The 18,366-nt window shown below is 38.8% G+C and overlaps 1 protein-coding gene across 5 annotated transcripts in view; it reads left to right on the plus strand.

The window, feature by feature from the left end:
• NFKB1 (nuclear factor kappa B subunit 1) overlaps window positions 1–18,366 on the plus strand; it is a 109,438-nt gene that overhangs the window by 55,953 nt on the left and 35,119 nt on the right. For all 5 annotated transcript variants that reach the window (XM_032460770.1, XM_032460775.1, XM_032460779.1 and 2 more), the window contains one exon: window positions 7,292–7,440. In XM_032460770.1, the coding sequence (XP_032316661.1) occupies window positions 7,292–7,440 (149 nt within the window). The remainder of the gene's footprint in view (window positions 1–7,291; window positions 7,441–18,366) is intronic.

Here is an 18,366-nt window from a genome sequence, read left to right on the forward strand (position 1 = left end):
ATGGAGGCTTCCCTGACAGAACGGCATTTCTGCAACTCCTGAAGGAAAGCATGAGAACATGCAGGCATCCAGGCAAAGAGTGTCCTAGGCAGAGGCCACAGCAGGTGCAGAAGCTCTCAGGTGGGAGCTGAGCTGGCACGGAGGCCTGCAAGTAGTGAAAAACAAGATCCAAGAGGAAGCAGGAGTCAGACCGCTCAGGGCCTGTGTGCTGTCGTAGAGACTTTGGCTTTCAAGATGGAAAGCCATTAGCAGGTTCGGAGGGGTTTTTTTTTTTCCTTTTTTCATTTCTTACTATGGAAAATGTTAATCACATATACACAAAATACTACGATGAGTCCCCTTGACTACTCGTTCAGTTTCAACAGCTTCCACTTTTGGAGGACTTTGAGCAGAGGAGTGTCAAGGTTTGGCATGACCTGACTTGAACAGGATTCCCCAGGAGAACAGGCCGTGGGGAAATGGGGCAAGCACAGAAACATAGGAGCAAAAACTTCAGAAATGAATCACAGTGGCTTGAAATAGGGAGTGGCAGTGGAGATGGTGAGAAGTGGTCAGTTTCAGGATAGCTTAAAGGTCCTACTAGATACTATCTATTTTATGGTTTGTTCAAAAAAAAAAAGAATTCAAGAAGGCACCTAGTACAAGCAAGGAGGGTGAGAGAAGTAGAAAAGGGATGGTATCACATTATTTTAAATTTTATTTTCTATTTAAGAATAAACTCAGATTCCAAAAAAAAAAAAAGCTGGCTTATAAATTAACATTTGTAATACAATTCATCCATAAGTTACAAACTGACTGCTCTTCCCATATTATTTTGTAACCATGGATAGCTGGGCCATGCAAAGGGTAAGGATTTATTCATAATTTATTAATGAGGTAATGACACCTATCGAGGTACAAGTCCCCAGTGATTTTTGAAGTTAGCAATAGTGTGTTACTTGACTTTCTGAAAGAAGTATGATTTATAAGCTGCTATATTTGATGTAATGAAAGTGAAAATTCAAATAAAACAAACAAAAGAAACTATAGGTCAAAGAATGAGAGAAAAGGCAAACTTTCAAAGCACAGTTTTATGTAGACAGAGATGTTATTCCTCTTCTCTCCATGGTTGATGAAACCCTCTTTGCCCATTTTGTTGTGTTTCATGGCACAGTTTGCCCTTCTAATCCCAGGCTAACATCGGAGCCATATGTGCCCTTGGTCAAACAGGCAGGGTAATACACAAGGTGAAAGAATGTGAGTGAGTCAGCGCACATCCGGGAGCACTGCTAGGAGAACTGCTGCGTCCTCAGCAGTGACTGGGTCAGAGGATGCACCCGTGTCATCCCGTTTATGAGAACAACGCACTTACATTCAGAAGATTCTGGGTCTTGATCTTGGGTTATGTCACTTGTTAATCTGTCTGAACTTCCATGTTTTCTTATCTGCAAACTGGGGGTGATGGTGCTAAGTCTGTCCACTTCACAGGGTCATTGGGAAGCCCAGGGAAGGAATAGGCCCTTTATAAATAAAAGAGAAGGAAAGAAACTGGGGTTTCCACGGTACCTGCCACGTCCCAGACACTGTGTGGTTCTCACAACAGCCCTCTGAGGTCCTGTTACTGGCCCACTTTGTAGATGTGGAGCATGAGGCTCAGAGAGGTTATTTAACTTGTGTAAACCCACAGAGCTGAAAGAAGAAAGGGCTGGGATTTGATCTCAGATTGGATCAACTTGAAATCCCTGTGTTAAGGAGGAGGAACTGACTTACTAAGCATCTTCCTATTCTATGCCAGGAACTGTTAGACCTGGTTCTGAACTATCTTGTTTGATTAGGTAATTCTGTACTTCCGGGGTGCTCAACAAATAATGAAGAACAATAAAATCTGACTATTTTTCATCACAGAGAGGGAATGTATTATGAAAACAATTTCTTTTCTTTCCTCCTCCTGCTCTTCCTCCTCCTCTTCTCCTTCCCCCCCTCCTTCCTGTCCCTTTCCTTTGCCCTCCTCTTTTTTCTTCATTTTATAATATGACTTGCAACATAACCAAGAAGAATCAATGCATAGTTTAGTACTATCTGTGGCATGGTATTTTTATGAAGACTCTCACAAGAGGACAGATGCGCTTCCGCCACCTCAAAACTGTCTCTGAGACCTTCTTCCCACAACACACACCAACAAATCCAGACAGACAGATTATTCAGGAAGAACTGTCATGTACCAGCACTGTGCTAGGGAAAGGAGAGGTCTGGGCAGACCCGACATATACAAAAGAAAAAGTGATTAAGCCAGGTGGTAGCCGGTGTAAGAGATGAGAAATGGACTTTGGAGGTGGACAGACTGCAGGTTCCAAGAACTGCCCAATCACTCCAATTACAGGAATGATGACAGTTTACTTCATCCTAATGTACCCCAGCTCCCTTGGCTGTGGAATGGGGTAGCACTACTGACCCCACAGGGCTGATGTGAAGATAGACTGAGTTAACATGGTCCCTTCCCTTCCACAAAAACAGAAAGTGAGAAAATATAAATGGATGCACTCTGGGAGTTTAACAAGCAAGAGAGGCTAAGACCACAACCCTTGCAATAGACTGCATATAATTTTCCTGCCCCATTCCTATCAGATTCCCCCCCAAAAAAGACAGTAGTGGAGTTTTGTGGGCTAGAGTGGTGAGGAGAGTGGTGCGGAAGATTCAGATTTAGGTCATACCCTTGAAGAACGGGTGGTTCTAGATGGAGATGAGGAGGAAGGGATGCCCCCAGGTGGTAGGAACACCTGAAGGAAGCCCTGAGAGGTGGTGACCAGGGTGACTGAGGAGATACTGAGCAGGACTCCCACCACAGAGCCTGGTACATGCTCTTCTCCCTGTCAGGAGTGCTCTTCCCAACCCCCACCTCCTACCCACCCCGTCCCTTGTTATATTCTTACTCTTCATAACTCCCTTACGAAGCTTTCTCTGACTTCCTGACCAGGTCAGATCCCTATTTTTATATGTCCTTTGTAAGTGCCTCATAGTTAGCATTGACGTTTATTGGTGAGACATTTGGTTAGTATCAGTTCCACTCTTTAATTCCCATAAGAACAAGAGTTAAGTCTGTTTCGCACTCAGCTATGTATCCCTTCACTCCCTGATCTACTGAAGCGCCTGGAGCATAGAAGGTGCTTCGTAAATGCTCAGGGAATAAATGGATACATTGTGGTTACTAGTGAGGTAATAGCCTGGGTAGGAGAGAAGGTTTGTATTTGCCATTGCTAATCCTGTTAGGTAGGTGCCAGGCACTTAACTTGAAAAACAGTCCTTAGAAACAATCCTTATGAAATTAAGTGTATTATCACTTTCATTTTAAAGATGGAGAAACTGATTCCAGGCATGTTAACCATCTTTCCCTGCTGACCCAGCTAGTAAGTGACCAGAGAAGGATTTGAGCCCAGTAGCCTGACTTCAGAGCTCTTAGCTTTCACCACATTGCTCTGCTGCTTTAGCAGTAGGGGACAAAGTTAGATACACAATATACACAAAGTCAGGGTAGATTTCTGTTTGAAAATTGTGGATTTTTCCCTCCTCTTCTTCAAGTATCACTATTATCGTCACTTCATGAGAAAAACTAAGCAGACAAGAACTACATCATGTGTAATGTCTCACATTCATGTTGACTGTATATTCTGCCAAAGTGACTTGTCCAAATTAACTCAGCAAGTAAGCTGGATATGTCAAAGTCTGATTCTTAGAAAATTCTAGACTACTTCTTGTAATCACCTTTAAGGAACCAGTATGTACTTTGCCAGAGCATGACAGAGTTGCTTTAAATAAAAGGAGGTGATTTGACTAAGTTTGGTATTATCTGGACCCTCGGTTTCTATTTCTTACTCGAAAAGCAGATCTAGCCTGTGGCCATCAGCAGGCATTGAGTCATAAAGCTCCCAGCTGAAAGGCTTGATTTCATCAAGGAAGCCAGGAAATCCTGAGCACTCCAGGAATGATAGCCATTACTATAACAACATAATTATTACCAAAAGATCAATAAAGACTGATAAAATATGACACTGTGGGGAAAAAAGGACTGACCCTAGGAATGGAAGTGGCCAGAATTGGTCATTTATTCCAGCCACCTGCCCTTAGACAGGATTTTTAAAATATCACCTCGGGGCAGTTGTGATATTTAAAGATCTCTAGGTAGAGGAACACATTACAGTAATAAGAGAATAGTTAGCTCTTGTGTCCTGGGCAGTGGTCTAAAGACTTTCCACGCATTAATGTGTTTAACGCTCACAACGAACCTGCGAGGTCCTATGATTATCCCCATTTTACAGATGAGGAGCTGAACACTGCCCCAGGTCGCATAGCTAGTAAATAGTGGAACTGCCTTCAAAGCTGGCTAGTCTGCCCATCAAGTATACGCTCTTACAGTGTCCCTAGGTAGCTGATTGCTCAAGTTATCTCCTTGGCTCTAAGTGAAAGCTTAACTTGTGTTTACACCATTAGTGTTTATTAAAAGCCTGCTATGTTCAGAACTCTTTCTGGCAGATACACTTGCTTTCTATAAACTTAATTTTCAAGAGAACCACTCCACAAAGAGGTAAAAGGGAGGCTGGGTAAAGATAATCAGATTCTCCATAGAACAAATGAATTTCTGAGTCAGTTGCAAATAGCTGTTGGTCATTGTGCATTTTATGAAGTGTTCCCTCCCCTAAGGTAGAATTCCATTGTCTTCATTTGCTATATAACCTGAAAACAGTATTTTTTGTGCGTTTCCCCACACTTCAGTCATCTTCTTTCAGTCAGTATCTTGGAAAGTCCACAAAACCCAGGGGCCTCCGTGTCGTTGCCCTGTGGTCTGTGTAAAAACCAGATGATGCCATGCTGACTTGAATTCTTTCAAATGGATCAAACAGCACATTAGTCATTGGCAAATTTTTCAGGCCCTTTACCTCAGAGACTACCCAGTTCCTCATTCTTGCCGCCCTTCGATCATGAAGTAATAGGAAGAAAAAGATGTGAGTACTTTTTGAGGACACCTCCCACCTCTTTTCTTCAGTCCCTGTGACTGATTTCCTTCATAGTGGTGACGTTAAAGGGTCCAGATATCAAAAGTGATTTGGCTTTGATCTCTGGATTCCTTCTGGTGTCCTGGTTAAGTGGAGAGCCTATCTGACTTCACCCAAGTGAAGCATTTCGTCATGCCTTACACTGTTGCATTCCTGTGCTCAGTGCACTTAAAAGTGAAATTACATGGTCTATTTCATGCTCTTTCACTGTTCATTTACTGCCGAAGAAGTCCCTGTGGAATATGTCATCATGACAAAGGCTGATTTCAGATGTTGACACCTAGACACAGAACGGGCATCAGCAAGCCCGGGAGTATGTAGGGACAACAGCCAACTTTGAAACAAACTGAGAACTTTTCATTCCCTGTCCTGCCCTGAAGGGCAAAGGCTTTCTGCCTGTTATAAAAGGGAAAGCACTAAATTCATAATGGGTTTTATGCCCAGAAGGCTTTTTTAAGTGCTTACCTGTTTAGGAAATCATTTATTGTCCTTTGAGATGGTCAAAACCTAATTTAATCCTAAACATTCTTTGTGACAAGCTTGCTTTGCAAGGACTAGAAGTCATTCCTGCAGGTGGCCCTGCTCCTTGTGAAGGGGTGTTAGAGGGCTGGGAAGCACACTTTTACAGCAGTTCTGAGACAAGGTTTAGGCAGAGAGGCCCTAAGACTTCCAGTGGAGCTACACTGTTGACAGGTGGAAAGCTGTCCTTTGCTCAAGGGGAAACTTCTCTTCCCCAGAACACTCTGGGAAATAATCCCAGCCCTGATCATCTTCTCCTCAATTCTTGCAATGGGAGATTGAATTGGGAAAAAAATCTAAACTGAAGAAATCCTAATAAAACCATGCCCCAATGGATTCTAAATCCATTAGTTGATATTTATAGTAGAAGTAGTTTGGTTGGAAAGGATTCTGTCTGTTTCTAAGAAATTTTACTGGCAAGTATAGGTTCTTCCCTTAGTTTATATCAGAAAGACATCCGTCAAGGATCCATTGCTGCATAAGATTCCTATCTACTTTCTTTTTCTTCTGAGTTAAGGGCTGCTTGTGCAAATTAAAATATTTCTAATGATTATATAGTTGGGAGATCTTGGATTTAGGTCATGTACTTCCTCAAAAAAGAGATAGTGTGAGCTAAGGAGACAGGGTGACCAGCTTTTCTCATCGTTAGCCCTGAAAGTCCAGGAAACCCCCTCAGTCCCAGGCAAACTAGGATGGCTGGTCACCCTTTGAGGAGATACAGTGTATTTCCAACCGTTTGGCTGAATTTATCACAGGATTCTGACTTAGAAGACTCAGGAAGGTAAAAATAAGGTCTTTTCTGTTAGTATGATTTTAGTCTTGAGACTTTCTCGAGGAAGGAATCTGTGGTCTGCTATAGGAGGCTGGAGGGCCAGCTAGAGGAGAAAGGGTGTCCAAGCTCTCTTTACTTAAAATGTCACTATCTCCATGCAGTTTCCTTTTTATTGCTGTTGTCATCATTTTAAAGGTATAGCAATATAAATAAAATATCAATTACTTTAAGTGGAAAAACTTGATTTTATAAAAACAGGGGCTAAATGGTTGTCAGATCTAAGGATTTGCACTTAAGGAGTACATTTATTTGAACTGAAGGAATTTACAGTGACCTGGGCATGTAAGTCAATTACCAGAGCTCGTAACAGAGAGGGCCACCAGTGGCTGAAGTCTCCTAACAGATCACTGCAGGCCGAGTCCGAGGGCTTGAGTGTCCAGGGCCAACCTTCCTTGCCAAGGCCCAGGGCAAGATGCTCTCTCCTACCCATTCTCATGTCAAAGAATTAGGATGCCCTGTTGCTGCTCACCTCTTTCCTTCCCTTGATTTCCAACAATCAGTCAATCCCAGTTCCATTCTCGCTGATCTTTCACCCAGTTTTTATGACCAAAAATGCAGTCAGGGTGCAGATGAAAATGTGTTCTTGGTTAGGAGGAAGGGGATGCTTCATGGCTACAGGGCACCCTCCCAGATGTGCTCTTCCTTCCACCTTTAACAGTACATGCTGTATGTTAAATGGTCTGCTTCCTGGAGGATATCATTCACATCCAAAATAGCCACCATCAACGTTTTAGTTTATTTCCATCCCATCATTTGTTCATCATATATTTTTCAAAATAGAGCTGTGGTCTTACATGTACAGGTAGACCTAATTTTCTATCATACTTTTTATAGTTACTGGCTTGTCTTAAGCATTTTTCCATGTTGCAATATAGTTAGATGTGCTAACTTTTGAAATGTGCTTCTTATGTAGATCTGCAACTATGTGGGACCTGCAAAGGTTATTGTTCAGTTGGTCACAAATGGAAAAAACATTCACCTGCATGCACACAGCCTGGTGGGAAAACACTGTGAGGATGGCATCTGCACTGTAACTGCTGGACCCAAGGACATGGTGGTCGGGTAAGTCAGGGTGTATGACATTGTGGGAGGAGCAGATAGAACATGGCACCCAGGGACTTTGACTGAACAGGTTCTTTTCCTTAGGATTCTTTTCTTTCCAAGGCCCTCACAGAGCCTCAGAAGATGAAAATTTGAGCTCTCACTTGGATTCTGAGGAGTAAGGGTGCCCACCTATCTGGGTTTCCCTGATACAAAGTTTCCCGCTTTGTACCTGAGGTCCTGGCCTAGTTATTTATAGCACTCTCTTTTACTCTCAAAAGTAACCCAGTTTGGATGATAAAACATATGGTCACTTAACCTGTGAGGCATTTGTGTCACTTTTAGCAACATTTTCCTTGTGGAAATAAAGATAAGGACAAATTAGAAGAAAACTATAACAGAAATCAACACTTTATGGATGCTTTCATACTCTTTATGATTTCTTTAATGAACTGTTGACTCTGGATTTATAGTGTGTACTTTTAGGCATGAGATGGATAGATTGTTTCAGTTCTGGGCTACTTAGAAAGTGTACACAGAAATGATATGACCAATAGGGGTTAACATCCAAAATATATAAACAGCTGATATAACTCAACATCAAAAAAACAAACCAGCCCAATTGAAAAATGGTCAGAAAATCTGAATAGATATTTCTCCAGAGAGGACATGCAGAGAGCCAACAGGCACATAAAAAGACACTCAACATCACTAATCATCAGGGATATGCAGATCAGGGAAATGCAAATCAAAACCACAATGAGATATCACCTAATACTGGTCAGAATAGCTATCATCAAAAAGAATGCAAATAACAAATGTTGGCAAGGATGTGGAGAAAATGGAACCTTTGTACACTGCTGGTGGGAATGTAAATTGGTGTAGCCACTGTGGAAAACAGTATGGAGGTTTCTCAAAAAACTAAAAGTATGACGCAGGAATTCCATTCATGGGTATATATCTGAAAAAAATTTAAACACTGATTTAAAAAGATATGTGCACCCCAGTGTTCATAGCAGCATTATTTACAACAGCCAAGATATGGAAGCAACCTAAGTGTCCATAAAGAGCTGAATGGATAAAGATGTGGTATAGAAATACAATGAAATACCTCAGTCATAAAAAAGAATGAAAACTTACCATTTGCAGCAACATACATGGACCTGGAGGGTATTATGCTGAGTAAATTAAGTCAGAGAAAGACAAATACTATTTGATACCACTTTATATGTGGAATCTAAAAAATGAAATGAACTAATGAATATAATAAAAAAGAAACAGACTCACAGATAGAACAAACTAGTGGTTACCAGTGGAGAGAGAGAAGGGGGGAGGGGTAATTAAGGGGTAGGGGATTAAGAGGTACAAACTATTGTATATAAAATATATATATGTAAAATATATATATATAATATGTATATAAAAAAGGTACAAGGATATATTGTACAACACAGGGAATATAGCCAATATATTATACCTATAAATGAAGCATAAACTTTAAAAATTGTGACTCACTATATTGTACACCTGTAACTTTTATATTGTTGCACATCAACGATGCTTCAATAAAAAAAAAAGAAGCAGCAAAGAAGGTGTGCACAGATGAGAAGCCAAGGATTGCAAATTTGTTTTGACATTCATTAGACTTGAAATGTAGATACAAAGTGACATACTTATTTATGGGTTGGTGAGACAGATAAAAACAAGCCATTTTTAATGAATGAAATATTATGGAAATAAAGTCAATCCAAAAGAAGTAAGAAATTTTAATAACTTTTGTTTTATTTTCAAGAATATCTTTCAGGGCTTAAATAGTTGATGATAAAATCCCAATTAATCTGGACTGTTAACTCAAAAAGAAAGGAATTGTTTAAATCAACTATAATTAAGCTGATGGTAACATTTCAGGCTTTGAATCCCGATCAAGTTTCAAGGTGGTTGTTATTGGGGAGGTTGAGCTTTCATGTTCCTAGGTATTTCTTTGTTTGACTGTTAAAATTTTCAAGTGTGAAAAACCTAGAGAGAGAGCTTTCTTTTAAGTCACTAAAATCTGATTCTTTTGATGTCAAAAAAAAAAAGACTGTAGATTTGAGGAAGAAGCTTAAATTGATTTGAAAAATTCAACTGTGCTTTAAATGAACTTGTTTCAACATCCTCTTGAAAGACTGGCCTGTTTCCTGTTGTGTGTCACAGCTGGTTCATCTTCTGTTTTGGAATACTCTTGCAGTTCCTGACTGACCTATAAGAGCTTTGAAATGCGGGGTAATTGTAAGAGTTTCAGACTAATTGATCACTTAGTGTCTCTGCAGACTTACTCCAGTAGGCTACTGTCAGTTTGAAGTGTGTATTCTCTTTAGTCCTGTTTAATCTGTGTGATCATCATATCCTTTAGAGGAAATTATAGATGAAGTTCCCTACCAATAATATTTGTATTATAGAACTTCCAGTATGTTATCTATAATTTGGTGTTTCTGTGGTTTGCCTTCATAGTTTTTGAGGATTTTAGAAGGAACTAATGGTTATTTAATTTGGGGCTTACAGCACAGGAGTAAATTTCCTGTCTCTAGGGAAACTGCAGAAATCCGTACTCTCTTATAGTGCTGGAGTGTGGGGTTCAGTCGTTGGAAGAACTCATTCGTTCAACAAACAGTTTGAGCATCTAAACCCCTAAATGTGATCATCAAGATGTCTGGTTATAGCCCTGTGAGATTTTCTGACACTATGCAGTGTCACTAAGAAGTATAATCAAGAGGATGCCACTTCAGAGTTACAATAGACTCAGGGTCCTCTCTTGTTCACAGTGCTCTGTGAAACATTGGTACTCCTTTTGTAATTTGATTTTTGACTGAGAAGCCATTGCCTACAGTGTTCCCCAAGACATAGTATTTCCTTCGTGATTCATTTGTCTCTCTTTTTTTTGTTGTTGTTTGTTTCCAATGTCAGAACCTGTTGCATTTTAGTGGAAAGACAATCATGCTAGTAGTCTGGAAATCAGAATTCTATTTCCAATTCTGTCGCTTTCAACAGTAGGACTGGGGGCAACTTGCTTGACTTCTTGGAGACTTTAATTTCTTCCCTTATAAAATATGAGTGTTTGGCTACAGAATCTATCTCCAGGCCCTTTACATTCAAAATTCTACACTGAACTAGCCAATATTATGAAGTAACATGAGCAGACTTGCAGCGTGTGTGTTTACGATACATCATTGATTATTATTACTTAGTTCTAACTTGTAGGTAAGAATAGCACATAGAGAAATTTAGGAAGATAGCCAGGGTTATTCCTTAGACTTGTCAATACTAGAAATGGAACCAAGATAAGCTGTTTTCAATGACACAGTTCAGGATAACAGGATAGATTCACAAGCAGGGCACCAATCCAACACATCAAAAACGATATATGGAAAAACGATACTGAGAAGATAGATAATCCTTTAATTGTCAAAACCGAAAGAATTCTTTCCTTGGAGTGTTTCTCTTCACTTTTCTGTAAGCATGAGTTCTCAATAAAATTTAATTTCTATTTTCAAAGATACTTTGTTACCTATATTAAAATACCCATGTTTTAGGTAACTAAGTCATGATTGTAAATTTGATTGCTTTAATTTGGGGGACTTGGCCTTGTAACTTTTTTAGTTAATTTTGTCTTATTTCCTATTCACTTACTTAGCTTTTAGTGCCTATCCTCATAAAAATAATCTTAGTTTGGTGTTTTATTTTCTACCCTGAATATCAACAGTTTGTTTCCACAACATTTTAGTTCTCTGAAATTTGCGTTCAATGGAAACTATTACTTGACTTTGCTTTCAGCCACCTTCCTCACCAATAATCACCACACCCTCTGTTTGCTTCCTGGCAGCCCTGATTTAGAGAGATGTAAAGTCTTTAGAGAGATGTAAAGTCTTTCTTTTTTTTTTTTTTAACTAATATTTCCAGCATATACCAAAGGTAAACACTCGAAGTAGATACATAAATGCAAAAGAGAAACAAGGCTCTCCTCAATGAACTAAGGCAGACTGCATTAAATTGCTGTTTCCTTAGATCCAGAAACACTTGACAATTGGCAGTTTCATATGGTTCAGCCTTAATGCACAGAAAAGGAGCTTTTTGGAGAAAATGGACAAGTCTGGACTGAGACTGGAAGTCTCCCACTTCCAAACTAGCGTGTACTGTAGTGTAAGTCAGGGGCTGCTTTTAAATCTTGTGCCAGCTGTGAAGGCAGTGAGTCCAGAGAGGGAGAAAGGCCAGGTGGAGGCGCCCACTTTAGAATCCCAACCTAAGGGATTCACACCTAGCCAGAGGCAGCAGCAGTTCCCGGATGATTACGATGACGGAAATATCTGGCACAGATGTTCAAACCTGGCTGCTAATTAATGTCACCTTTGGTCACTTTGTAAAAATACTGATGCCAGGCCCTGCTTTCAGAGAGTCTCATCTCACTGGCCTGACCTCATTGTGAAGAGCAGTGGCTCACAAACTTTAGGGGCCGTCAGAATCACCTGGAGGGTTCATTAGAACACGGATGGTTGGGCCCCACCCTTAGAGTTTTTGATACAGTAGGTTTGGGATAAGGCCCAAGAATTTGCATGTTACTAAGTTCTCAGGTAGCAGTGATGTCGCTGGTCTAGAGAGTACACTTTGAAAACCACTGATGTCTAATAAGACTGGCATTTTGAATAAGAAACAGGACTGTAGTCCCAGGGCCATTATTAGCTGTGATGGCCTTTGTAAAAAATATTTTTGTCTAGTTTATTGAAGCATAACTTAGATACTGTAACATTCACTCTTTAAAGTGTACAGTTTTATGAGTTTTGATTGATAAATACTCATATAATTGCCACAATCAAGGTATAGACCAGTATCACCTGCAGAAAAATCCCTGTGTGACCCTTACCATCAGTTTCTCCCACTCTAGACCCTGGCGACCTCTGGTCTCTTTTTTGTCCCTATAGTTTTTGCCTTCTCCAGAATAACATACAAATGGAATCACACAAATATGTAGCCTTTTTGAGTCTGGCTTCTTTCACTGAGTATAATGCATTTCAGATTCCTTCAGGTTGTTGTGTGTACCAGCAGTGTATTCCTTTTAATTACTAAGTAGTATTGCATTGTGTTGATGTATCACAGTTTGTTTAGTCATCCACCTGTTTTTTTTTTTCTTTTTGGTTCTGTTATTGGGGTTTTTTTAACATTTTTTCATTGAGTTATAGTCATTTTACAATGTTGTGTCAAATTCCAGTGTACAGCACAATTTTTCAGTTATACATGAACATACATATATTCATTGTCACATATTTTTTCACTGTGAGCTACCACAAGATCTTGTATATATTTCCCTGTGCTATACAGTATAATCTTGTTTTATCTATTCTGCATATGCCTGTCAGTATCTACAAATTTTGAACTCCCAGTCTGTCCCTTCCCACCCCCCGCCCCCTTAGCAACCACAAGTTTGTATTCTATGTCTATGAGTCTGTTTCTTTTCTGTATTTATGTTCTTTTTTTTTTTTTAGATTCCACATATGAGCGATCTCATATGGTATTTTTCTTTCTCTTTCTGGCTTACTTCACTTAGAATGACATTCTCCAGGGACATCCATGTTGCTGCAAATCGCGTTATGTTGTCATTTTTATGGCTGAATAGTATTCTATTGTATAAATATACCACTTCTTTATCCAGTCATCTGTTGGTGGACATTTAGGCTGTTTCCATGTCTTGGCTATTGTCATCCACCTTGAAGAACATTTGGTTTGTTCCCAGTTTTTGAGGACAAAGCTGCTTTTTGTGTGAACACACTTTTTCATTTTTCTTGGCTTGGTAAATATTGAGGAGTGGAATTGTAGGGACATGTGATAAGAGTAGACTCATCTTGATAAGAATCTGCCAAATTGTTTTCCAAAGTGGCTGTACCATCATGTATTAACATTTACGATCCTCAGTTTTTTTCTATTTCATGTGCTAATAATAATAATGTCTGCTCTCGTTCTTCTTTTGCATTTATTATAGAAATTTTCAAACATATGCAAAAGTAGAAAGAATAGGGAAATGAGCCCCCATTGAAACCATCACCCACCTTCAACAATTAATTACTACGTGGGTAATTTAGATTTACATGTACCCCTACCTAGGTAACTTTCAGTTTTTGATTTCTGATTCAGTTCCATTGTGGTAATATTTGATTCCTTTTAAATGTATTGAGACTAGTTTCATGGATAAAATACGGTCTGTCTTGGTGAATGTTTCTTGTGCACTTAAGAATGTTTAGCCTGATCAAGTTGAATGCATGCTCTATAAATGTTAATTGGGTTAAGTTGTTTGATGGTGTTGTTCAAGTCTTCTGTCTCCTTACTGATTTTCTCCCTACTTGTTCTATCAATTACTGAGAGAAAGGTATTGAAATCTCTGGCTGTATTTACAAATATATCTATTTCTCCTTCCAGTTCTATAAGATGTTGCTTCCTGTACTCTGAAGCTCTTTTATTAGACGGATAAACACTTGGGATTCTTAGGTCCTCTTAATGAATTGATCCCTTTTTCATTATGAAACTACTGTCTTTTATTCCTGACAATAGTCTTTGCTCTAAAATCTACCTTGACTGAAACTAATATAGCTACTTTAGCTTTCTTTTGAATAATGTTAGCTTGGAACATTTTTTCCATCCTCTTAGTTTTAACCTATTTGTGTCTTCATGTTCTAAGTAAATGTGCACTGCATATTGTTGGCTCTTACTCTTTTATTCAACCTGATGCTCTGTCTTTTGAAGGGGAGTTTAGATAACTTTTATTTAATGTGATTACTGATATGACTGTGTTTAAATCTACCATCTTGCTGTTTGTTTTCTGTGGGTCACATCCTTTCTTTGTTCCCCTTTTCTTTTTTTTTATGCCCTCTTCTAGATTAATTATTTGTTATTTCATTTATCTCCTTTTTGATTTTAATTCTGTATATTTTAGCAGTTGTTTAAGCTTTATGCTATACATCTTTGACTTACCGCAGTCTACCTTTAAGTAGCAATGTACCTCGTTATGTGTGTAACGTGTGAACAGTGTACCTTCATTTCCCCTGTCTCCGCCTTTGTGCTGGTGTGTCATATATTTTACATCTGTGTATGTTATAAATCCCGCTGTGTATTTTTTTTTGCCTTAAATTGTCAATTATCTTTTTTTAATTTTTTATTTTTTATTGAGGTATAGTCAGTTTACAATGTTGTGTCAGTTTCTGGTGTATAGCGTAATTCTTCAGTCACACATGAGTGTACATATATTCATCTTCTTATTCTTTTTCACCATGAGCTACTACAACGTATTGACTGTATTTCCCTGTGCTGTACAGTATAAACTTGTTTATATTTCACACATAACCATTCAGTGCCTGCAAGTCTCAAACTCCCAGTTTATCCATTCCCACTCCCCTTGTCAGTTATCTGTTAAACTTTTAAATCAGGAAAAAAGTACTTTAACTGACCCATGTATTTACTTCCTTTAACTTTCCTTGCCCTACTGGTGTGTTGCTGATTCTTTCGGTTGTTGTGCATCTTAAAGTCTTTGTCTTTGCTTTTCTTACAGGTTGATAGGGTTTCCTTTTCTTTCCTGTCGCTATCTCCTGGCTTGCCTTTTTCCAGCAAGCAGTCTCCTGTCATTCTTAGCTTTATTCCTCTGTACACAGTATGTCAGGTTGTTTTTTTTTTTTTTCAGCTTTTCAGATTTTCTCTTCATTGCTAGTTTTCAGCAATTTGCTTGTGATGAGCTATAGTGTCATATTCTTCATGTTTCTTGTGCTTTGTGGTTCATGGAAATTTTTGGATATCTGGGTTTATAGTTTTTATATAATTTTTAAACTTTTCAGCCATTGTTTTTTAAAATATTCTTTCTGTTGACTCCAGTTTTTTCTCTTCTTCTGGAACATCAGTCGCATGTGTATTTGGCCATGTGAAATTGTCTTTAATTTCATTAATGACCTGGTCTTTAAAATTTTTTTCTCATCTTTTTCTGTTTCATTTCAGATAGTTCTATTACTGTGTCCTCAAGTTCACTAATCTTTTTGTCTGTAGTGTCTGATATGTTCTTAATGCCATCGAGTGTATTTTTCTTCTCAGATTTCATAGTTTTCACCTCTACGGGTTTATTTGGGGTCTCTTTTATACCTTTCTTGCCTCTCCTTAAGCTGCTGATGCTTTCTGCCTTCCCGACCATGTGCAGTACATCTCTCATAGCTCTTCAGTGCACTTATCTGCAAACTCTGCCTTCTGTCTCCTTTCTGGATCTGTTTCTATTGAATGATTTTATCCTCATTATGAGTTGTATTTTCCAACTTTTTTGCATGCGTGATAATTTTTGATTGGATGGCAGACATTTTGAATTTTAGGTTGTTGTTCAACTTTTTTTGTATACTTTTAAATATTTTTGAGCATTGGGATGAATTTAAATTAGGGGATAGTTTGATCCTTTCTAGACTTACTTTTAATCTCTTTTACAGGGACCAGTGCAGCCTTTTGTCTAGGGTTAACTTGGCACTATTACTAAGGCAATACTTTGCTGACTATTCACCTTAATTTTTCACGTATCACAAGATTTCTTGAACTGCTCTAGCCCTGTATGTGCGCCAGGACCTGTTTTTCCTGTGCTTCTGGTGGCTCTCTTCCAGCCTTGGGTCATTTCTTCACACACTTGCTCTGACTGTCTCTCCGTATGTGGTTCTTCCCTCTCTGGTGCTCTGCCTGCGAGTTCTAGCTTTGTTGGCTTCCTGTGGCTCGTCAGCTCCGGGAGAGCAGCAGGCCTTGTTGGGGCTCCCCCTTTCAGTGCTGCAGCCTGGAAGCTGTCTCTGGATATTAAGGCAGCGTAATTAAAGGATTCACCTTGTTTCCCTTTTCTTATCATTCAGTATCCTATGTTGCCTATTGTCCAGTGTCTGAAAACTATTTTTTGTACGTTTTTTGCTGTTTAACATGGAAGGTTCAGATTCCACATATGAGCGATCTCATATGGTATTTTTCTAAAAAACAAAAACAAAAACAAACAAACAAAAACAAAGCGTAAATAAAGGACAGAAATAGACTCACAGACAGAGAATACAGACTTGTGGTTACCAGGGGGGTGGAAAGTGGGAAGGGATAGACTGGGATTTCAAAATTGTAGAATAGACTACACTGTGTAGCACAGGGAAATATACACAAAATGTTATGATAACTCACAGAGGAAAAAATGTGACAATGAGTGTGTGTATGTCCATGAATAACTGAAAAATTGTGCTGAACACTGGAATTTGACACAACATTGTAAAATGATTGTAAATCAATAAAAAATGTTAAAAAAAAAAAAAATGGAAGGTTCAGGCTGCATCATTACCTGGAGCAGAAGGCTGACTTCTGTGTTACTTCATTTATTACCAGAGTAAATCCATTATTCACATAACAAAAGATAAGGATGATGCCTTTTTCCCAGGGATTAAATTAGATAATATACACGAAAAGCACTTCATAGATGGTAGAGTGCCAGGAGCTGCACACACGTCTACCCTTGCTGTTGCCTAGGAGACAGCCTCATTTCCAGCAGTTGTGGATGTTCTGTATAGGAGTAAGGCCTAAAAGGCAAAAAGATGGAAGTGTTGTTTGTGAAAATCTACCTGTGCCTCCATGCACACCTGTATGTCATGTTGCTTATTTTTCTGTGCTGAATTCATTCATGCATTCATTTATGCAGCAGACATTTCCTAGACACCCAGTTGTCAAGCTCTGTTCTAGACACTGGAGATCTCTGCCCTCAAGGAACTTACATTCTATTGGTGTGTACTTTCTGATCTGTGTGTCTTAGCTGTCCCACTCTTTTTCATCACTGTCTCTGCACACGTCTCATTCTGTCTCTGATCCTCTGTGTGAGTGCTCATCTCATTCCACCTTCACCTCCTGTATTTTCTTTCCCTAGTTTATCTGTTCTTCCAATGTTATCTTATTCTTTATTTCATTCATCCAGTTGTCATAATATTTTCTCTACTAATATTTTTTTTTCTTTCTGTGTAAAAGCCAGAGGAAAAGAACTGTCTTTACAAAGCTTACAAGCTTAAAAGATCTGTGCCTCCACTTACCTCTTTGAATTCCTCACTTACTGCTGACCCCTTATTCATCTCATTCCAGCCTCGTTGGCCTCTTTGCCATTGTTTTCTGGACACCAGGCATGGTCCTACCTCAGGGTCTTTACACTTGCTGTTCCTTCTGCTTCGAGTGTTCTTCTTCCATATATCCACGTCTCACCCCTCACTTCCTTCAAGTCTTTGTTCAGTTGACACCTTTGCAAAAAGGCCCTTTCTGGCCTCTCCCTGTTTTTAAGTTTCATGCCTTCTGCTGCTGCCTTGGCTGTTCCCATTCCTACTTTATTTTTCTTGTTAACATTTATTACCTTTTTAATTTTATTATAAAATTTACTTGTTTGTTTCCTCTCTTTTGTTGCACTAGCATATAAACTTTATGAAGGTAGGGATTCCTCTACTGTTGACAGAAGCACCAGGACACTGCCTGGTACTAAGGAGCAAAATAAATATTTATTGAATGAATGAGTCTCCTGGGTAAAGTCCTTTTTTGTTTGTTTGTTGTATTACATTTATTGAGTAAACTTCTTTGTTTCATTGTACTTTATTTTTAAAAAAATGAATGGCTGAAGCATTTTATGTATTTTCTTAAAAATTCTTTAATTGCTTTAATTAGCATATTAACATATTTTATTCTATAGTTATGTAGCCTTCACAATGTAAAAGGTTCTTCATCCCTGATTAAAGGTATACCTCAAGACTGAGTACGTGTAGAGTTAGACATTCTAGTGGTAATAAATAATTATAACTTTATAGACAGCCCAGGAGAAGATGGGTTCCAGATAGACTTTAAATCCCACCTGGAAACTCACTAATGAGCCAGAAGAAAAAAAAAATCTACCAACTATGGTATTTTTTGTATTCT

Source organism: Camelus ferus, chromosome 2 (assembly GCF_009834535.1).
Source record: "Camelus ferus isolate YT-003-E chromosome 2, BCGSAC_Cfer_1.0, whole genome shotgun sequence".
NCBI lineage: Eukaryota > Metazoa > Chordata > Mammalia > Artiodactyla > Camelidae > Camelus > Camelus ferus.